At 33.9% G+C, this 23,564-nt stretch overlaps 3 protein-coding genes across 3 annotated transcripts in view; all 3 read left to right on the forward strand.

Annotated features, from left to right (window-relative positions):
* LOC142339245 (T-complex protein 1 subunit theta-like) overlaps positions 1-23,564 on the forward strand; it is a 300,794-nt gene that overhangs the window by 153,118 nt on the left and 124,112 nt on the right. The gene's annotated exons all lie outside the window — the stretch shown is intronic.
* LOC142339249 (transmembrane protein 203-like) overlaps positions 1-23,564 on the forward strand; it is a 179,986-nt gene that overhangs the window by 153,118 nt on the left and 3,304 nt on the right. The window lies entirely within an intron of this gene.
* On the forward strand, positions 15,684-17,645 carry LOC142339239 (rhophilin-2-like). The gene has a single exon (XM_075389100.1). The coding sequence runs from the start codon at positions 15,720-15,722 to the stop codon at positions 17,406-17,408; it is 1,689 nt and encodes a 562-aa protein (XP_075245215.1). The 5' UTR covers positions 15,684-15,719; the 3' UTR covers positions 17,409-17,645.

A 23,564-nucleotide genomic window follows, 5' to 3' on the forward strand; every position in this document is an offset into this window, starting at 1 on the left:
GTTCCTCTGGGAAAAAAATTAGTAGTCATGACAGAAATAAACAAGGAGACTCGGTAATGTGCGTTCGCATATAAAGTTCCGACCCCGCTCATCCACATTTTTGGAATAATTGTCTTTCAGATGAGGAACAGATAGAACAAATCAAGTCCCAAAAAATAAAGAACCTTTCAAAAAATTGGTGTATGAATAGAAATATCACCTCCAGAGCAAATAATTAACTGGAGAAAAATGCAGCATTAGATTGATGAGGTCCACGTTTATTAAAAAAGCGAAGCAAGACGAACAACAAAAACAAACAACAACAATAAACATTAATAACATCCAAAACTTTAAGTCAATTTAAAAAGAAATTAATAACAAAGACAAAATGGCGTCAGAAAAAACTGAAACTGAACAAAGAAACTTGTACTTTACTAGAAAAGATATGGGACCTGTCCATCATAGGGCTGGCTTACAATTTGACAAAAAAGAACAAAAACATCAAAGTTAAAAAATTCGCTTAATTTTTTTTAAAAATAGTTGAATTTCAAACTGAAAGCATCCAAATGTTTAATTATCACCGATTAGGAGGGCAAGAGCTGTCTTTATTCTTTTTTTATGCGGTTAAAAAACAACAACAAAGAGACACCAAAAAAATTCAAATGAAACTAGCGAGAAAACACTGTTGAAGCTGTAGAGCCATATTTTGCCCCTCAATTCTTTTTTTGCCAATAATGTGTCAGGTGACCTCGCATTAATGAGGTTTTGTAAAAAATTAGCAAAGAAAAATTGCTAAAATTTTGAAATATTTAAAAACTATTTTCAAAGTCACGAAAGCCCATAGCTACAAAAGAAAAATAAATAGATTAGTTCATTCGTCCAAAACATGTCCTCAAGAACGTTATTTATTTAGAATATGTCTTAAGTTTATAAAAATAATGTCAAATATAGACAAGAATTAAAAACTATCTTAATAATTTTTGCAGAAAAAGCCGTGTCGAAATCAGTAAAGTTGTATTGAATTCTTTAAAATCTGTAGTTTTTGTACAATAGCGCCTGCTCTCGACGCCAATGATGTCGTTTGGGATCTGTAATTAGGGAGAATAGGTAACCAAAAGAACCCAAAAGAACATGAATGCGAAGTTAAAAATATATATTTTCTAACACAATAGTTTTCAATTTCAGGAAAGACATCAACTGTCTACTAAAGTCAGAACATAGGCTCTTTTAATTCTCAAAAAAGCCTGTGAGACTTGTCATTGTCCATTCAATTTCAAACGATTAAAAGACAAAGTGAAAACAACCGTAAGAAAAAAAAAGTATGAAAACGCACAATTAATTTTTTTTGCCTTAATTTGAACGCAAGTAATGTGTTGTGTGAACTGTTAATAAAGTGTTAAGGTGAAAAAACGAGAAAAAGCGTTAAAAATGATGAAATTTCTAAGAAGAGAAAATGTGATATCTGGTAGTATCAAAATCAGAATACAATAAGTTAACGGGTAGAACTGCGAAAAAATAATTTTTAATACGGTAGAAAGAAAAAGCAATCTTTCTTTGCGAACACTAAGCTAACAGTTGACCAATTAAAGAAAAATATAATGGCAAGATTCAAAAAGCCGCTGTTTTGTTTTTAAAATTCAAATAGTAATAGACGTCAAAACGACCACAAGCTTTCGAGTAAAAACTAGATACATTAATTTGAAACTGCTTATGAAGCCCATTGGACCTATCATCAGTGAGCCTTGATTTGGTTTGTTCTGTTCTATAATTAACATTAAAAAAATCACCTTTTAAAAAAACATTCCAACTGATAACAATCCGAGCTATTTTTAGATTCTAAAAGTCCGTGACTGGATAAAAACTGGCGCCGATCGCAACTTAAGTTATTTTTATTGAGTTTTTAATTTGAGAATGAAAAGATAATTCACAGGACGAATATTCTGCCGTATCAGGACTCAGCTAGCTGGTGGAAGGCTCAAAAAAGTGGAAAACAGATTACTACAATTTGACCTTTCTGACAACAATGAAACGCGAATGATGAATTGTTTCTTACATAATGGGCGCTCTGTGGGGGAAAAAGAAAAAAAACACTAAGAGTTTTATTCACAAACTAATAGAATAAAATGGACGATAATTTTCTTTTTCAACATTTTGGGATCTCTGGTTCATAGTGAAGCACGGCTCAATAAAGTGTGTAGAGTGAATTGCTTATTATTCATGTCAGATATCTACTTATAGAAAATTGTATATTATTTTCAATGCTTTTCAAGTGCTGTTGTTTTAGTTTAGAAAAACATGCAGCTATTCTGTATCTAATCACACAGTATATGTTGACTTGAACAAAATGTCGAGATGATTATTGGTAAGGTTGCTAATTTTTGTGAAGATAAAAGTAACTCTTTCACAAAATTGTTCTCTTATGTGACTTGAACACATCCCTACATCTGACCAACGATGCTTCCTGACTCTAGTTTTTTTACAGAAAAATTGTGTTTTTGACCACCATTTTTAAAAGCGATTATTTCTTATAACGAAACAACAGAAGTGTTCATATGGAAACAAATTTTGATCCGAATGCCAGATTTATTTTGATAAGTTTCTTAAAAAAAGCGCGACCCTTGTCAACAATATCGTCTTTGAGAAACGCAGATGTCAAAAACAAGCAATTTTGAAATTCTTACCTGGCAAAAAATTGCAGATACTACCAAAATCTGAAAATAAAAAAATACTTGCTACAGACTTTAACAAGTGTTCATTTCAAAAAAGGAAAATTTTTGGATCAACCATGCGAAATTAGCGACCAGAAATTAGCCCGTTGACAAATAAACACGTAAGTGTCTTCACTCCATTATCTTAGAGCGATTAAAAGAAACTAATTTCAGCTTCAACGACTAGTATGTCAGCGCTTGACCGAAATTCGCACTGATTATGAAATCTGTTCCTGCTGTTTTTTGGTCTGGTGTTTTTGAGCCGTATCATTTTCTCTTCGAAAATGAAAATTTCTCTTCATGCATTTCAAAGAGCAGTTGCCAATTCTTACGCTAAAAAAATCTAGATAATATGGATTTTTTGCAAAATAGCGAACAATACCAAATCTCAGTTTTACATCGAAGTTTTCAGAAAGACTTGTAAACAACTTACGGGTCACCCTAAAAAATGCTTTGATTTGTGCCTTTTTAAGTTCTTTTAGAATGTTTTACTCATCACAAGGCGCCCTTTTAAAAGTACTAGTGACAAGTTGCTTACTTTAGAGCTAAAGAGAAGCACTTTTTTGAATAGACGCAGTCTATATGCAGCCTTTAACACGCTGGGTCAGAAAATATTTCAATCTTTTGTATATCTCAGCATTTGATTCAGAGGTTCTGTTCTTTCCTTCTCAAAAAGTTATCTCAGTTCCCAATCTCAAAAAGAATTTATCAAAAAGTTTCTTGTCTTCGGAACAGGAATTAAAAATTGGGTACCACAGGGATTGGTATTGAGCCTCCTGTTTTTCTCCACTCTTTTGATGACAGTGGAATTCATATTGATAACTGCAAAAAATAATCTGTTCTATGCAGATAATACCGTCTATGAGGAAACGGCGACTCGGGAGAAGTATGACTTATATTAACTCCTTACGGAGATGGTTCCGTGGCATCGAAATTTAACTAAATACTTATCAAACAGAATTCATTAAATTAGTGCGAGAGAATTTTTTCAATGCTTCTGCTTAACTTCCTATAGATTCTAATTTTTAGAATCATTTGAAGTTCCCGGCTTTATTTTGGCTGAAACACTTTTTAATTTTTAAGCAAATAAATTAAGATTTTTTTATCTGCTACTATATCCTGCAGAAGATCTGTTCTATTGGAGATACAGTTGGTAGGGAATCTATTAATGGAGTGGGTGAGAGTAAGGACTAATTCACGTCTCGGCTGCTGCAACTCACTTTTTTGTGCTTTATCTGCTGTTTTTATCAGAAATTACAAGGGATAGTTTCTTCCACATGGATGCCGAAAATTGAATATCGGCCGGAACACTCACTTCAAGTTTCATCAAGAAGCCACTCCGGTTATCTGGCAGAATTGTGTGCTCTATGAAATTTTACATTTTGACCACTTCATTATCATCAACAAGCTCCTGAGTTTCTTAGCTCTTCTGCTGTGTATCTCAAAGAAAAAATTACAAGATGCCAGTATAAACACCGGTTGCAAATTACTGTCATTAGAAGAACCTTTTATAAATTTTTTTCAGCTTTCTCGTTCCGCTTAGTTAGAACAGACGACCATTTGTATTGAGGCTAATACTAGACGAGCGTACTTTTAAAAAGAAACTGGAATTTCTTTAATCTAAGTATTTTATTTCGTGACACTTTTGTGACTAAATCTATAATTGATATTAATAATATAAATATCTATCATGATTTTAATAATACAATCACAAATAAAGACCATGTTTCTTATGAGTTACCGTTGAAAACCAGTTTCCCTTTGATCGAACAATTTTGAAATTAATTTTTTTCTGCATTTTTTTTGGGTTTTTGTTCACTGTTTCATTAATTTTTAGCTTGGCAAAAAATTTTAAGATATCCATCTTGATCTGATTCGATCCTAGTAGAAGTTTTGATCCCGCATTTTTTCTGAACCATTGAGCAAAGAATGCAGAACGAACAGAACTGATTGATAAATGTATATTCCCAGTCTGAGTTAATTATTAATGTATATTATCGGTCCATATTAGCGGTCCATCATCTGACGTTTAGAGGTTCAATGATGATGGATTGTGGAAGTAAGAGTTTTCGTTTAATTTGTTGCGTTTGACTAGACAGGAGGCGCCCAATCATTGCTTTCATCGCAACTCTGGCCTTTTTTGTACCAGTTCTTTTGCATTTGAAAGAGAGAGAAAAAAACAGTTGAATTTAGTTTTAAAAAAATCAATGCGTTATTCAAATTGTCAAATTGGAAGTGTAAAAAATATAGAGGTAAAAAATGTTTTTGAAGAAATAGTAATAAAAAAAGAAAGTGGATAAAGTTTGTAATGATATATTGTATAAAGCGGAAATCTATCCAAGTGCAACCATTAAAAAATTGGAGGAAAATTTTTCAACTCTGCTATAAAAAAAAATTTTGTAAATTAAATTTCAATGACCTTCTAGTCTGCTTAAAACTTCTTATTGCACCTGGGATGGAGCTCCACTTAAAGGAAGTTTTGTGAAAAATGATTTTCCTAGAAAAGCCGATGATCTGTGGTCTTGAAATATGATAAGTTCTAATATTTTTGCGTTAACTAGCACTAACGAGAATAACAAATTTTCTGAATGCTTTCTTGATAAGTTTGATGTAGTAAAAATATGGAATGAATATTCATGTTGAATGCGTTGGTAGGTGCCCAAACACTTTTTTGATAAACGCAGTTCAGACGATGACTTTATAGATGAGAAAAACACAGTTTCCAGGCCCTTATTTGTCTAATTTTCCAGGGAACTTAACAAACTTTTCCTTTTACCGTTAAAAAAAAGTTACCGTAGCCAATATGAGAAAGAGAATAGGGATTTAAAAAAGCATTAATTAAGATCTAAGGGAGTTGATTGTTCTGATTGTTTTGATACTTATGGCCATATTTTGTAAAAAAAAAACAAATTTCCCGTTGGCTTTCAAATTTTAAACGACAGTCAAATAATAATCCGAGGTATTTGCTTTTAGTTCTCATTTTTTTGGTTGTCATTTGAATTGTTTTCCATAAATGTTGATATTGAATAAAAAGCTTTTGTGATATTGAAATGAAGGCTTTTGAGGCGTCTAAAAGTACAGCATGAACTATCTCTTTTAATCAACTGCCTTCCTAAACAATATTTTGAGAATAGCAAAGCATCAGGAGAAAAATATTTTGATCCTAAACCAAATTTCAATGGGTTTCGAAATTGTTCTCCTTCTAGATATTCAGATTTTTTAAAATGCCAATTTTTTTTCCAATGCTCATGGAAATAGTGTTTGTTGCAGTTGGAAACTATGTCTTAACGGAGTTGGTGAGAGTAATAATTATTTCGCGGCTTGACTATTGCAACTCTGTTTCTTATGCTTTACTCGCTGTTCTTTATCAGAAATTATAACGATTAATAGCTCCCGCACGCAGGGTGACAATTGACTCTCATCAGGAACACCAACTTCAGGATTCATCAAGCAGCTACTCTGGTTGCTGTGTAGAATTGTGTGCTCTTTTAAATTCTATTGTTTGACCAATTCATTATCCTGACCAAGTTACAAGGTATCTTGGCTTTTTTGTCTCTCAAAGATAAAAACACAATATTCGAGTATATATACAAGCTTCAAATTTCTGTCGTTAGTATAACCTTTGGAAAAATTTCTTTCAACCCTCAAATTACGCTTGAGTTGACTAGACTAACCTTTGACATGAAGTTTATAACAGCCGAGTTTGCTGATAGAAAAAAAATAATTTTTTTTACTCTAAATAGTTTATAATGAAGCACTTTTTCGAATAAACCTATAACAAACTAAAAATAATATTATCATATGTAAAGATCATTTTTTCACAATGATTGCATCCTTATGAACATAAAATTTTCTCGTTCTAAAAGTTATTGCGGTTTAAAATTCACTATTTCATTAAATTCCTAGCTTGAAGTTATTTTTAGGATGTACATTTTGAACTGATTCGATTAGCACATCCTAGTCAAAGTTTTGATCTTACGTTTTTTCTGCACGACTGAGGACAATTAAAACTGATTGATGGATGTTTATTCCCTGTCTGAGCTCTACCATCTTCTGCATGCTGCAAGTTATAAACAGTTCGAACACGACACCTTTTCAGTGGTTCTTCATCAAACGTTTAGAGTCTCAATCATGATTGGGAGATACACTTTTTTGTTCATTTTGGTTGCGTTTAACAATTAGTCAGGCGTAGCCCAATCAATGTTTCTGTTGCCAACCCAGCCCTTCGATTGTTTTGGTTGCAGTGCAGTTTAGAGAGCGAAAAACAGTTGAATTCAATTTGAACTAAAACAGCCATGTGTTATTGAAATTGAAAGTGTTATATACGAAATGGGAAAATACAAGTGTTTTGAATGCATACTAATGAAAAAACGCATTGGATAAAATTAGTAATGATACATAAAACAAACAAAAATCTTTCCAAGTGCAACCATTTCAGCTCGAGTATACTTTGTTCTCATGCACACGTTGTAATTTTTTCAGAGAGAAACTTTTGTACGAGTAAAATTGAATTCGGCAAAAAAGCAATTGAAAAAGTTTTGTAAAAGCTTTTGATGAACTAAATGTTTTGGTGGCGTCTAAAAATATAGCATGAACTGTCTCCTTGAAATCATTTGCCTGCCTGAAATCTTCTTTTAAGTGTAGCAATACGTCATCAAAAAAATATTTTGATCATAGATCAATTTGTAATGGGTTAAAACCTGTTTCTCTTTCTAGTTGTGCAGATATTTGAGCATGAAAATTGTCTAAACGTGTTTTAGAAATAGCTTTTGTTAACAATATGGGCCGATTGTTTGCAATGTTTAACGAAACTTGTTTTTGGTAAAGGGTTAAAATCAGCAAGAATAAATTGTTTTGCAATATGTTGGTTTTGACGCATTCGTTTAATAGATGTTAATTGAGACAAAGAATTGATGTGTTGTCTTTAAGCACCCTAGAAAGCACAGTGCGTGGTCAAAGTGGTTTGCGCGTTCACTGCTCTATAGATAATCTAAGCACGCAATCCTCGATTATGTCATCAAAATTGAAGGGTCCTGATTGAGCAGATCATCTTATACATGAAAATTTAACAACGGACAAGAAGTTGTCACAATGTAAGCAAGGTGTGTGAAGAACAATTTCAAAAATTAAGTAATTGAAATTTTTCAGCTGTTTTTTATTTATCCAACAGATTGTCACCAATTGAATTTCTAAAAGCATTTGTTGACAAGAAGCAATAAGCAATGGTTATGATGAAATTCTACTAGTTTTCTTTCGCTAACGAGAGAATATTTCATGGGCATGCTGCCTTGCATCGTCATGATTTTAAAATTTGCTAAGTTAGATGTTTCCAAATATGCATAGACAGTCACGAGTCTTGATTATTTATTTACATTTTCAAATTTCTAAGAAATTCCAATAGCTTTTCTTCTAAAAGTTTGTTAGAAGGTTAAAAGAGTTTTAAAATTGATAGCATGAGTCTCTCTCTAAATAAATTTTGAATGGAAGATTTCCATCAGCATTGCTCACATTGCAATTCGGAAACTTTGCTAAGCAGAACATGCTTTCTGCACCTAATATTTCAGTGTTAGTTCCCTTCTCTTGTAATTCTATTGTAAGTCTCGCGCAATAATTTGTGACTTGCGTCTACTTTTGTGTAGACTTTCTTTGGTCATAAGTTCTTCTGTATTCTGGCACTGGTCTATTATCTTATCATTAAAGGCTGTAAGAGCCCCAAAGCATTCCACATTATGCAGACCCACCGATGAATCAATTTTTTGTTGCTCCTAAATTCTCGTGGTCAAATGTCAACAACTTTGGCCGACATAGTTTGAATTGCATCCGCAACAGTTGAGTTCGTAGACTACATGAGCTATGTAGTCAAATTGTGAGCTATGTAGTCTATGTTCAAATTGCTATCAGAACTAGATTTCAGGGACGGTAGCCATGTTCGTAGTTTTCGCGTGATGAAGATGTTTGTCAATTTGAACGTTTTTTTTTCGGTTTTCGCTTCAATTGCAGGATGATGTTGCCTTCGTATTGCAGGCAAATTACTTTTAAAATTTTTCGATGGTGGTTGTTGTCCCGTCTGTTATACTTTCTCGCTACCACTTTTCAATTGAGATTTACTGATAATTTTTTGTAAAGCCTTGTTGATAGTCCTAGAGGTCTAGCCTTCAGGTTATTGATTTTTTAACCAAATGTTTTCATTTTCCATCAGAGCTTTGCCAAAATTTGCCGTGTGCTAGTGCTTCCGGAAACCCGGTGAACAGTCCCTTCTATGATATTTCTCTTATGTGCGATTGGTGCACAGCTACGGAAGTTCATGACAATTCCCGTATATGTTGGTTCCTGTTCCACTCTTAATTGTTTTCTACAGGTATTTTGATTGATGTTCATGTCTAAAAAGACTAATTTACCATATTTCAGTATCAGTATTTCAGTTATCAATTGAATGAAGAAGAAAATGGTAGCCTCGATAACGTTTTCTTTAGAACTGCTGCCTTATATTTGCCTTTGTTAAACGAGAAGACAATTTTTTGTTACAAGAAGTGGTCTGTTTTAAGCATTGTGTCAATTACTAATTCTGCTACTGAGGTTTCTGTATCCGTGCTAATATAATCTATGTGTTTCAGTTGTTTTGCAGATTGTATTTTGAAAAATGAGGAGCTTGTACTGAATGTGCAGACCGTATGGTGTTACGACACTGTCAAGATTATTTTCAATTTTTTTTAAATAGTCTATTATAATATTTTTGAGACAGACAGAATTGCTTTGATTTATTGGATTGTCAGTGTTAATGCCAACATATCAAAAAAGATTTCTTGAAAAGAACGTTGGTTAGGAAAAAACGAAATTTACTATTATTTTATTGGATCATATCCATTGAGTGACGTATCACTGAGTACAGAACCGGTGACGCAATGTCAATTGCGTCACTGACAGAAAAATTGGATAGAGGCTTTTAACTTTCTTAACTTTTTCGTCATGAAGCGGTCTTGCAGTTCTTTGCGCTAATCAGTCGTTTTTTCAATGCTTTGGAAAAAAGCTCGAATGTACAGTTTCTGTTAAATGTAAAGTATTAATTTCATGAAATTAAAGTGACGAGGCTAATAGTTTTTCCTCCTTGTTTATACGTTTGCTAATCGTTATTAATTTGCTAATCGGTCTTCAGCTTCCGTTTGGTTTCCAGTTTTTAGCATTTGTCCTATTTTGAAATACGCGAAAAACCAATTCCATTATCGAACGCTACTTCCCGTTTCCATTTTTAGCGTTTGTTTCTGTAATTTGGGAAGATTCATTTTTAGTGGGTTTTTTGATGTTCTGGGTTTTTCTGCTTCTATTTAACTTAACTTCCCTCATGCATATCTAATCCAACGACCCTAACCAAGCTATCAATGTCCTCCAAGAAATTCAATGCCTTGAACTTATCAAATATGATGTTCGCGACCTTAGAATATATTCGACAAAAGTTTTTTTAAAGGTTTTATCGTGAGAAAGTTGCTATGATCCACACAATGGGTGGAACAGTCATCCATTTATTACTCTGAAATATCACAGCAGCGTATTTAATTTTTCCGCAAAGCTGATTTTTATTTTAAACTGACAGCAATTTGCTAGGCTCTGGGACCGCGTCCCCGGTAGCCTCTGCAATAAAAAACTGTGCTGAGCAGGAGTGCAAAATTCATATTTGTTATTACGTCTGAGTTTGTGTAGTCTTTTCTGTGATTTTTGTGGCTAGTTACTGTATAGTGCGTGATCCAGAAGTGTTGCAGCCAATCCAAGGGTGTATAGCCTTTTATTTTTCGTACCTCTCAGACTATTAAAAGATATAGTACATAAATACGTATCCGGTAAACGTCCCCTCAGTTCTTTTAACAGGATAACCGGAACTTTCAGATTTCCCTAAATTATTCCGCCTTTTAACTAGCTGGGGCACTGATGTCAGATGACTGAATACAGCATCGTGTCAAGAGCACTGCTGCCTCATTGTGACAAAATCACTAGCAATTATTATGTCTAATAGCCACCCTCAGCTGGCTATTGTAGCGCTTTTTTTTACAACTCGAAGAGGAGTATTGATTTTTGAGGTTTTTTAACCGGAAGTACCATTTGTTCAAACGCCGTTTTGACCTAAAAGCGAAAGTTTAAAATTGCCCTGTGAACTAATTTTTTCGAATCCAGAGAAGTTTATTGTTCATGCGCTGCATTGGTGTTAGAAATTAGAGCCAAACGGGCGCAGAGCCGAATGAGAAAAAAAATGAGAATTAGAGCGAAACACTTAATTTTGATTGGCCGAATTATGTGATAGGTTCAAATTGAACACAACGAATAAAACAAATGGCGAATTAAATCAGTTGTCGTCCCTTGATTATCTATGGTGTGCGGCCGGGTTGCGCTCCAGTCAGCCTCTCCGTGGCCACAACTCCCCCTGATGGGGGAGGGAGGTTGCGGCCACGGATAGACCTTCGTTGCGCTATTTTGTAATTATTTTTTTCACAAAAAATTGCGTTTAAGGTACCGAGTTTAAGATCAAGCAATCAGAGCACAGGAATAATTTTAAATCTCATCTTATGGCATTCTGCTTATCAGAGCACAGGAAATATTTTAAATCTCAACTTATGGCATTCTGTTCAATTTTTCTCTTTCAAGTTTTTCTTTTTGTTTTTTCTTTGCTTTGATTTGCTTTTTAGAATTAGTCTTTCTGTGCTTCGTCAGAGATTTCAATTGATAAAGTCTTATGTGTTGAGTCGTGTTATGGATAAATTTAAATTTTTGTGGGTGTAAGTTTTTGAAATTCAAAAAAGTTTGATTAAGCATTTTTGACATATGACACAAAGTATTTCAACGATTCAGCTCTTTGAATTCTGTTCGGAGAATAGTTATCCGATTTTTCTAAAATTTTAATGCCAAATAATTTTTTCTTTTTTAATTTCATCAATTTGTTTTTCAACATGCAAAAGTAGCAAGATGCGCTTTTTTCTCAATGTGTCCTAACCTTCTCATTCTAGCATGAGGCACACGTATGTTTCTTGCAGATCGCTATGCTGAGTTTTTGTCATTACCTTTAATTTGCTGAGACTTTTCGATTCGTCTAAAATATTTTTCAAGTTTTTTTGAAGTTGATTTTTTTTATTATAATGCAGCTATTAGATGTTGTTGGATTTACTGTTATGCTTTTGACTCATATTTACAATCCAATCGACTAATGCTTGTTTTCTGTGAGTTTTCGTGGGGCTAGATTTTGATTATAATTGTTTTTTGCCCTTTTAAATATGTTTGCTTTTTTTCCTGATGAATTTTAAATTTCGTAATTTGATTTCAGTTTGAGCGTATTATCTCCGACATCGGGAAGTGTTTGTAAAATTTTTCAAATGCTGCGATGCACATTTGTGAGTTTTTTTGAAGTAAATTTTAGTTTTCATTTTTTACAATTAGTTCGTCTCTAAGAATGCTATCTGCCTTATGCTTTCACAATGTGCCTTCAGTTCAAGAGTTAATAGAAGACTTCTGAATTGTTTGTACCAGTTATTTCGTTTCGTTAAAGCTATTTTCCCGTTCTGTTTTTAAAGCTTATATGATTTTGTCCATCTTAATGATTCCGGCTATCTTTCGATGTAATCAGGTGTCTCTAAGAATGCAACATTTTGGTGTCTCAAAATTTTACCTTGAGTTTTCCTTCAAATTTTTGCCTGTACAAGAATGAAAGTTGTAAAAATTTGTTTTTGTATTGTTTGTTTCTGAATGACTATTAATTGTTTTTGTTTGTTTTCTTCAACAAAGTTAATGCCGATTGGAATTTTTCTCGTTACGACAGGTGTTTAGTTGTCTCCCAATTTTTGCAGCTAACTCTCATGAGGCAAAGAATGATTGCTTTCAGACAAAAGATAATGGCTGCAATTTTGATTGCTTTCAGTGAAGGTCCGTCGCTACCAGAGTTCTTCCAGTTATGTTTTAGAGGGAGTAGATTTGTTCAAGCGGCATTTTGACCTAAAAGGAAAACTGAGAAAATCTCTTACGGTCAACAGATTTCTGCTGAACGTAAGAAGTTTTTTGATCACTCGCTGCGTTCAGTGAATGATTTTTTGACTTTGAAAAGTATTTTCTTTTGGCAGAATATAGCAAATAGATAACCGTTTTTTTGTACAAATTTGCCCATTTTTTATTTGTTTTCTTTTGAAAATAACTTTTAGTCGATGCTGATTTAATATGAAACGTTCTTGAAATTAATACCAATTTTTTTAGAGCCTAATAATGCGTTTCAAATTTAAAATTGCCACATAATTCTCAATTTTTTAGTTAACTTTTGACTTTTCAATAAATTCTTCGTTTTTGGACCTTTAAGGGCTCTTTTCAAAAATCAGTGCATTAGGCGTCCTGTTGGTATTTAAGACATTAAATGCCTTGTTATTACATGAAGTAATTTTGTCTTATGAAATTCTTCTGAATCCTAGGTTGGTAGTTTTTATCCTAGGTGGACTTTTTAAATAATATTTTAAGGTTTTGAATCTTTGAACTGTTTTCATTTTTTTGATGAATAGAGAACTTTTTTCATGTTTCGTCAGGGATTTTAATTTGGTTTTATTTTTTTGAACAGTTTTTTTTGTGTTAAGTCTTTAAAATTCAGTCAGGTTTTTTTCGTAATTGTGGTTTAAAAATTGTTTTTTTTTTAATTCGAATCGGAGGACTGTTTTTTTTCTTTCACCTGCACAGGAGGACGGCTATTAGGTTTGTCTAAGCCTCGAATGCTGCATAATTGTATGCATTTCTTTTTCTCCTTCATTTTTTTTCAAATTGGTTTTTAACTTTCAAAACTCTGGAAGTAGCTTTTCAGTTTTACAATGTATGCATTTTCTCCACATTCCAGCAAATGTTTTTCCCCTAAGACCTTTAATTTTATTTGATCAGCTTTTATCAGCTGTTGAAAAAATTAATGATTTTAGGCTTTTCATTCATATTTGGTTTGCAATCGATTTCCTTTGATAAAATTCGGCAATGAAAATTTGCTGGAATTCTGTTAACCAATTTTTAGTGATTATCCTGTTTTGCGAAGTTTCTTAGTGGTTCGGTTTTGGGTCTTAGAAGATTTTTTGCGTATGAATATTCTGTTTCTTGTCTTTTTTGATTAATTTCCATTTTGCAATAGTTTGACTCAATTTGTGGTTATCTGCAACAAGACCAGTATATCTGGTTTTTGTTTTATTTGAAGTGACTCCAGACGCAAATTTTGAGTTCTAAATTTTGTCATTCTTTTGTTTATCAAAAATTCAGTTTAGTTTCTAAGAAGGTCATTTAACTTGTGCTTTACCGATGTGTTTTCGGGTCGCACAGCTGATTGTGGAGTTCTGTAGTCAGGTTTTTTCATGACAATTTTTTCTGTCTCTTTTTGAGCTCATCAATATTTGACCATCCTACTAAGTTTTGGCCATTTTTCAACGTTACCAGATATGAAATTTTGCCGTATAAGTTTTTAGTAAATTTGTCAAAATTATGTTCTCTGTTATAAATCTGATAGGTTTTTGTACTTTTACTGAATTATGTGATAATTTTTTAATTTTCAAATTTGTGTTGTCTTTAAAATTCAGTAAGGATTTCTTCGTAACTGTGGTTTAGAAATCTTTTTTTTATTCCAATCGGCGAACTGTTTTTCTTCTTTCGCCTGCACAGGAGGACGGCTAGTTGATTTTTCTAAGCCTCGAATGCTGAATAATTTAATGCTTTTTTTCTACTTCATTGTTTTTAAATTGGTTTGTAACTTTCAAATCTCTGGAAGTAGCTTTTTTAGTATCAATTTTATAGTAATTCTTTTGTCAAAATTATGTCATCTGTTATAAATCTGATGGGTTTTTGTGTTTTAACTGAATCATGTGATAATTTTATAGTTTTTAAATTGCTATAATGATGTCAATGTTCATTGTTAATGAGAGTGGTGTAAATTTTATCATTTATGAAATCATTTCTGGTGAGGTAAAGAGTTAATGTTTTAAGACGAAAGGTAATGGTTTCAATTGCATTTAAAGTTTTCCTTGTAAAGTTCTGACGATTCTAGTCGATTCCGGAATTCGTTCGGCTGTTTTTTTATTTCGTCAAATAAAAGTTTTTTTCGCTTTACCTTAGTTTGCAGCATGTTTCGTGAAATCTTTTTAACTTTCTAGGCTAGTTTCATATTCGCGCATTCTGCTTAAAGTGCTTTTAAGCAGCAGTTGTTGAGCAAAGCGATTCAAAATAAAAAGGAAACAGTCGAAAGGATATGAATTCAGAAGCAGAAACGGGATAAACCCATAATGCTCAACTTTACATGCGAGTCACTTGAACTTTGTTTATAATTAGTTTTAGTTATCATTTCTATTGCTTATTGGGATTTATACTAGCCCCCTGTATTGCCTCAATAAGAAACAGAGGTATGTCTAACTACAAAATGACATCAAAATAGTTCGCATTTTTATTTTCATTTGTAGAAAAATCATTTTTTGCCATTTTCTGTTCTTTCAATCTCAATCGTCGTTATGGGAATCAACGGCGGATATTGCCGACAATCTCCGGGTACGTTTTTTTTTCAATAGATTTTTTTGCATGATAGATTTTTGTTCCAGCTTTTTGATTTTTTCTTGAAAACAAATAATAGATAAAGCCTGGCATTAAATTGCTGTGCAGCGCTCTTTGAGCTTTTTATTCTATAATTTACAAATAATCGAAGCTGTCGAGAATCATGGTTTAGATCAGTTTTTGTGGAGTTTTGGACCACCTGATTCCAATCACCCCCTCCTTACTCCACTGAGCTAGGAAATTTGACCTTGGATAGAGCTTTCGTCTCGCTGTTTTTTGGTAATGTTTCAGGAAAGCCGCCTTTAATATGATGTTCTTAAAATAAACCAAATGGAGCACTGGAAATATTTGTCTTAACGTCTCATTTAAAGCACTCTGCTTTACACTCGTTTGGTTCTAACAGTGTCCTTCTCACTCTGCACCACGCGCTCTCGGTCCCCTACAAAAAATCTTGAAATGTCAGTAATTAGTGATTGCTTACTTAATTGGGATTTTTCAGAAAATGCGATGGCTTCAGTTCGCGAAAAAATACAGCAACAAAGAAAAGAGCTGAATAAGCAAATTTTTAAAAGTCATAAAACATATCAAGGTGCGGAAAATCTGGTCAAGGCAACCGAATCGAAAGAAATTAAAGATAGGGCTGCCTTAGAACTCAGCTATATTCAGTCACAATGGGCGACATTGAGAGAGAAACTGCAGGAACTCAACAGCAATATCGACAGCTACCAAAACTTAGATGGAAACAGGATGACATTCACCATGCTTGCCGTGGGTTTGAAGGAATCAGTCCCGTTAGAGAAATCAGCTAAACTAAGTTTCAACGAAATCATTTTGGAACATTACGGCGAAAGCCCTGATCAATATAAAGAAGAACTTGAAACGCTCTATACGTTGCGACAGAAGAGCTTGAACCCAAACCGCGATGAAGGTGGTTTGAAGTTGCTGAAAGAATATTTCAACCATCTGTTTTATGTTGAAAGTCGGTTTTTCAAATCAGATTCAAGAAGTAATGGAATTCATTTTAGTTGGTTCGATTGTCTCGCGGGCACCCTGCACACTCAGTTTTCTATTGATTATGAAAAGGCATGTGTGTTGTTTAACATTGGAAGCCTGCATTCCCAGATAGCTACAAGACAAGATCGAAGCTACTGTGAAGGTGCCGAGGAAGCCTTAAAGCATTATCAGTTTGCTGCTGGAGTTTTTAAGTTTCTGGGAAAGTTTTTCATCAACACCCCGTCGTCTGATCTTTCAGAGAAATGTCAGGAAGTTTTGCAGCTTCTAATGTTATCTCAAGCACAAGAATGTCTGTATGAACGAATTGCTCTGACTGAACACGAAGAGAAAGCCAACAATTCAAAGCTTCTTGATTATTTGATGAGTGTTGTTGAAAGTTATCAGAAACTGGACGCTTTAATGAGACTTAATTCTGATGTGCCACAAGCATGGTCAGTTTTGGTTTCAGCCAAATACAGTCATTACTCGGCTTTGGCGCATTTCTACGCTGCTAGGATAGTTCAATCTGTAGAAGCGTTTCCATTCGATATATATGATCAAAATATTCAATCTATCAGCATGGCTGCTCATGTTACTCGAGCGTATGTTGACATGGCTGTGGATAAACACGGAGAAGCTCTCCGCAAAGTGAAGTCAAATCGACATCTTAAACACATTGATTCCTTACTGGAAGTTCTCGAGCACACACAGGAAAGATCTGGAAAACTCCAAAATTCGCTCACAAGCAAAAGAGGTGACGATTTAAGCATTGATTTTTTCGAAATTCAACCTCTTTCGATAAGCGGTCTTTCGTCGAAAAAGGTGACAGAAATTGAGCCTGACTTTGAAAATGAGGAAATTGAAGACATTTTCGCACAATTGGGTCCTCTCAACGTTTTCAATGCTAAAAATAATTGGACGACAGTCGCCAAATTTGACCTGAAAAGGAAATCATACGGCGAATCATTTGGTTTCACAGTACGGGGTAATGTTCCTGTGTCAGTTGAAACTGTTGATAAGGGAGGTATAGCTGAAAAAGCTGGCTTGAAAGGGGGTGAAGTGATTGTTAAGGTGAACGGGTTTGATGTGAAATGGGCGTTCCACAAAGAGGTTGTGACCCTTATCAAGGCAGCTGAGAACAACGTAACTCTTCATACAGTGTCATTGGTCAACAGCGATGAGTCGAAGTCCCTTACATTGTGATAGCGGATACAAAATCAAGAGTAGTTGGCATTTATCATGGCTTCGACTAAAGGAAATCTTTGCTTAGTCTGATATCGAATTTTTTAATATGATCCTTTAGCTTATCAGATGTCACATATCAAATTGCCGATTTTGTAGCTTAATGTGAATGCAGTGCAATTCTTGCACTTTAATTTTTGTATGTCATTTAACAGAAGTTTTTATCGCAGACTTTTTGGAAATACATTTGCAATACGTTGATTTTTTAGTGAGTATTTGAAGTGTTAGTCAAGGAACGTTGTTGAAAATGTCAAAACAGGTCAAATACCTTTCGGAAAGTGTTTAGTTCACACGAAAGCAATAACCTCGTTAGCTGACGTGAGCTATTATTTCATAGGAAGTACAATGGAGCCAGTGAGGCAGTTACCGACTTTTATACATAGCGCGATTTAGTTACAGGGAATGGTAGTTTTTTCAGGTTTTTAGTTGACGCCTACGCTTGGTTTAATGTCTGTTTAGATAAGTTAAATTACTGGACGTACAAATCAATTTATTATTATAAATGAATTTTATAATATGCTGCTCAATACGTGGACTTTAGCTGTGATGTGGGGATTGGAATTTTTCTTACATTTCCAGTAAATAATGAGATAACGTGGGAACACAATACTTTTGGCAAAACATGGCCATTCAGATTTAAAAACAAGCATATCCTTTTAAAGATCATCGCAAAGATTGGTGTAAATCAAGGATAAGTGGAAATTGATCTGCAACCTGGAAAATGAGACTGTTTCATGGAAAATGAGACTGTTGCAACATGGAAAATGAGCTGTTTGTTTCGTTTATACGCTAGTGACGATAAATATTTGTTTTTAATTTGTTTTAGAAAATATATATTTTTAAATTAATAAAGTGAATTTCGACTTTGACAGGTGTTTTTGACAGAATGGACCATATAGATAGCCATTTTTCGTCTACTTGGCCTATTTTTTGTTAATAATTTTTTTTGTGGAAATAACTCTTAGTCGATGCTGATTTAATATGAAAACCTCTTGAAATACTACAGTTTTTTGAGAGCCTAACAATGCATTTTAAGTGTAAAATGGGCACAAATTTCACAGTTGATTTTTCTTTTTTCTGGTTTTGGACTTAATTTCAAAAACCAATGCATCTGGCAACTTTTTTTGATATTTCATGAATTTAACCTCGCTTTATAACGTAAGGTGTCTTTGTTTCAATGAAATTTTATACATAATAATCCGATTTTGCCTACTTGTGTTCAATTTTTTTCTGTTTTTGTTTGTCCTTTGTTTTATTTACTGTTTAATTTAAATACTGGTATTAATTTACTTTAGACTTCGATTAAAGTTGAATGGCTCGAAATGCTGCTTTCCTGCACAACAATTTCAATCTGTTGGGCAATTTTTTTAAAGTGCCAGTGGAAATTATTTTCAGATTCAAATGCTTCTTTTTTTAGTGATGTGGGGCTAAGTTGAGGTATAAAAAACATGGCAAACGAGCACTGGCCAAAGTTCGTTTTTGTTGATTATATTAAGCTGTACACTTTTCGCTTCCATAATAGTCCTATCTGTAGCTATGTTCTACGGTATTTAACGAAATGTACGATTATAAACTGTTTTTCAGCCAGAGGATTGCTCTCGAAGTCAAATAATTAAGTTTTGATCGGATAGAAAACAATTTGTCGTTGAATTCATGTTTTTAATAGCCGCAGAGCGATAGCTGAGGTTATTATTGGCTTTCTCCAGTTTTTTAACGGCTCAACGAGGAGTATTGGTTTTTGATCGGTCTTTTTACGACTCGAAAAGGAGTATTGGTTTTATATTGGCCTTTTTACGACCCTAAAATGAGTATAGGTTTTTTAAACCGGAAGTACCATTCGTTCAGACGGCCTAAAAGTTTTGACCTAAAAGTGAAAGCGTACAATTGCTGTAGGAACTATTTTTTTTTCTAAGCGAGAGACGTTTTTTGAGCATGCACTTCGATCAGTGAATGACTTTTAGACTTTGAAAGTGGTTTTTTACAGAACGACGCATATAGATAACCCTATTAGCCGTTTTTGCGTCCAAGTGACCCAGTATTTTCTGCTTACAATTGACTTTTTATAGCGAGAAATTTTAGTTGAAGCTGCTTTGATTTGTGAAGCTCTGAAATGGATACCAGTGTCTTGGAGTCTTATAATGAGTTGTAAAATATAAATGGGCACATATTCTCAATTTCTTTGTTCATTTGTGGCTTTTTATTTGTATGACTTTCGAATTCATAACGTGAATTTCGACTTTGACAGGTGTTTTTGACAGAATGGACCATATAGATAGCCATTTTTAGTCTAATCGGCCTATTTTTTGTTAGTAATTTTTTTGTGGAAATAACTCTTTGTCAATGCTGATTTAATATGAAACCATCTTGAAATACTACAGTTTTTTAAGAGCCTAACAATGATTTTCAAGTATAAAAGGGGCACAAATGTCACAATTTCTTAGTTGATTTTTTTCTTCTGTTTTTGGATTTTTACGAGGACTTATTTTCAAAAACCAGCGCATATGGCAACTTTTTGTGATATTTCATGAGTTGAGCCCCGCTTTATAACGTAAGGTGTCTTTGTGTCTATAAAATTTCATATATGATAATCCGATTTCGCCTATTTGTGTTCAATTTCTTTCTGTTTTTGTTTTGTCCTTTGTTGGTTTTTTTATTACTGTTTAATTTCAATTACTGGTATTAATTTTTGTTGTTTGTTTTCATTACTAGATTAAAGTTTTTTCCACTGTCAGGGTTCTTCATTTTGTTTTGTCGTCGGAATAGTTTTCGCCATTTTCCAACGTTACCATATGTTAAAAATGAAAATTTGCAGTCTCAAAATGTCAGTTGATTTTTTAAATCAAAATCATGTCTTAAGGTTTAAATATCTGCGGTGTTTTGAATTGCAGCTGAATGCTGTCTTTATTGGTGTTTTTATATTTACTTTTTCCAATGATGTCAATGCTCAAACCTTTCTTTTTACGACAGTGGTGTAAATTCTACCAAATTTTTGTGATCAAAGCTGTTCAGTTAAAAAAACGTTACTATTTTAAGAGAAAGGCGTTGGGGTTGGCTACATGTACGGTTTTTGTGCAGTTCCGACGCTTGGAGTTGGTTCCAGATTTCTTCCGGCCATTTTATTTCGTCAACAGTATTTTTGTTATGACCATATGACGTCACAATCGCCTCACATCTGCTTTTTGTTCATTCATTAATGCAATTTCAACTGAATTGCTTTCTGAAGTTATTTTTATTGTTTTTGTGGAGTGTTTTTTTGTTCATTCGCTAGATTAAGTTTTTGGTCCGAACTGACTTACCTACTCTCAAAAACTCCTCACTCTGAAATTCATTTCTCTTTATTTGATTTCAAATGAATTAGGCCAAGTGAATGCGCGTCACTCCAATTGAAGGGCATCTGAGGGCAGATAATAGAAGCTGGAATGAATTATGCTGATTCTTAGTCAAAATATAGCATCTCTGCACTTCAAAAAATTCTTTTTTTGGGTCAGTTTCTTTTATGATTGCGGCTGTTTTCTGAGCATCTGCCAGCTATGTTTGTTAATTTTTCAGCCTGGTTTAATTTAGCTGACAACATAATCAGTCAGAAATAAGTTGACATCGATGAAGAAATCAATGCATATGCTGTAACGGCTAGCCCAGGTTACTTCAGTTTAAACTCAAAAACAACATTTTTCCTCGATTCTTGCGCAGCTTTTATTTATTTACCCTTTATTTTCACATGTTGATGGACACAAGGGAATCAACGATTTCAGGAACGACCAAGGAGGGTACCTTGAGTACGTCGAATTCACAATCAACGTCATTGACACAAAAGTTAAGAGTTAGGAAAGTTTCCTTAAGGAAGAAAGATTAATAGTTTGACAGGTTATCAGAAAACATGAACGAGAGATTTAGGACACAAGAGCGGTATTTACGGAAAAAATTATAACCGATAATCAACCCCCGTTTGATGCTCGAAACGAAAAAAATGGATACGTAGAGGAGCTTAAATTGGAATTTCACATTGAATATGCTAGCATTCAAGCCTGTCAGTTTTTCTCGGCCAATTGAGGAACAATATCCTAGCAACTCCTTGGCAACTATCTAGTTTTTGTTAGTTTTGGTCTCTTTTTCTTCTTAAGACTCGGCTTTTGAACTGCTCAGGCGTTCTCTTATGACTGATATACGCAGTCATGAGACGTGGCAATTGAGTGGGACGTTTGAGAAGAGAATAGGAGAGCTCGTGAGTTTCCCTGTGAGCTTCGCGAGATGCTCGGAGCTCCGGTTATGGGATACCAAAGGACTTTTTAATTGTCGACTTTTGATTTTTTTTGGAAAAAAAAAATCTCATTTTAGTTTGAAACGTTTTTAAGCAAACAAAAATTTAAGTACTACTCAGTTAGTATATTGGCTGATGCATTTTGTTCTACAGACCGTACAAATCGATTAACAAAAGTAAAAAAAAAACTAATTAAAGTTTCAACTGAACCAGATGGCTTGCTCAGTGTACTTCTAGTCTAAATACAAAATCTCTCTTAGTTAATGTAAAGCTGCACCCCCTCAAAATTTTCAATGATTTGCAAGCTGCATTTGAAAATCTGAGAAAAATAGCCGCTTTATGTTTTACTGACAGGTGGCTTAAGCGCCACCAAAACGTCAGCGCTTTATCTATTTCGGGAGAATTTAATGGGAGAATGCTTAACTGAATAGCAAATGTTGTTGGTTTTTTATTCATGTGTAAAACCGGTTTTTTTTTCAGTTTCACGTTTATAAATTGGTCCACAAAGAGAACGGCAATGCAAAAAAAGGCTAACAACTCAACTAAATAATCGGTATCACATATTCGAGATCATACACGTTATATTTATCTCAAGCTTTATGAAATTTTACAAAATAATAAAAACAAAAACAGTCAATCTTTTTTGCACTGACCTAGATTTTTTACGCTAGTTTTGAACCAGAAACGAGTAAAGAAAATTGGCATTCTTTAGAAGTTCTCGAATAACAGTATTGTAAACAAGGTTTGAATTCTTTTAAGCGTAGTTTTACGCTTGGATAAGTTTTCCATTGTACAAATCAAAACAGCTTAAAACACCACAGCTGAACAGGTTTGCACATCAACAGCTAATAATTATCATCTTCCTGTTTTTTTCGGAATCGAGCTTTAAGATAGGTTTTTATTCAAACAACTTTTGGTGGCGGATGATAATTCCATAATGCGAACTTAAGTAAACTACAGGGAAGACTATTTCGATATTAAGTAAACATGTCTTTAAACACGATAGCTTTTGCTCTGCGCGGTTTTCTGTGAGAACCTTTCAACGTATGTTTTTTTGACGTGTTTGTACCCAACTGCCTCAAAAAGTTCTTTGCTATTATCAAGCTCATGTTTTAGTTTCTTTTCTGAAGACATAGCTTATTCCATTCAAAAGGGACAGCAAAACTGACTGATTCGTCCTTGTGCTTTTTTTTAGCAAAAGAAAGTTCAGATTGTATGCATTTTAATATCTCTCCACCTTTTCATTTCAAAAATCTAAAGCGCCAATATGCGTGCGAATTTTACATGGATGACGATCCAACCTTTGTCCAATGGATGAATATTTGAAGGGGGATAGGATGTTTTATGAGTAGCCAATGAAACTGCTTAGTGTAGCTTGATGTTGGTGTACCACGAGATGCTCTAAAAGGAGCCGAAATGTTGCTCATTATACGCTGTACTTTCTGTATAAAATCGACAGGTAATTCAAAATATGAGTTTTAAAAGTGTAGCCTTAAGAGAATCATTTCTGGAGCCAACTCAACGATTTTTTGTCCACTGTCTCTGAGGGAGTAAGTATTTTCGAATGATAATAGCGGCTACGACGGAGAGCTAGCTTGTTTTGTTTTCGGGAGTCTCATTAAATTGAAGTCCGTTAAATTAACGTGGCGAAAAAAACTGGCGTGCGTTGGATAGTCAACGTCGCAGTTTAGGTTGTTCTTCCTCTAATCATTATATATTCAGTTACTCGGAGCTTAATGCGACTGAACCACTTTTGCACAGTGGTAACAGTCAAATCAAGAGCCTGCGTTATCTCAGCAAGGTACACAAAATAAGTAACAGCATCATAAAAAAATTGACAACTGACATCAAATTGTTCT

This window comes from Convolutriloba macropyga, chromosome 5 (genome assembly GCF_964194025.1).
Source record: "Convolutriloba macropyga chromosome 5, txConMacr16.3, whole genome shotgun sequence".
Classification (NCBI taxonomy): domain Eukaryota; kingdom Metazoa; phylum Xenacoelomorpha; order Acoela; family Convolutidae; genus Convolutriloba; species Convolutriloba macropyga.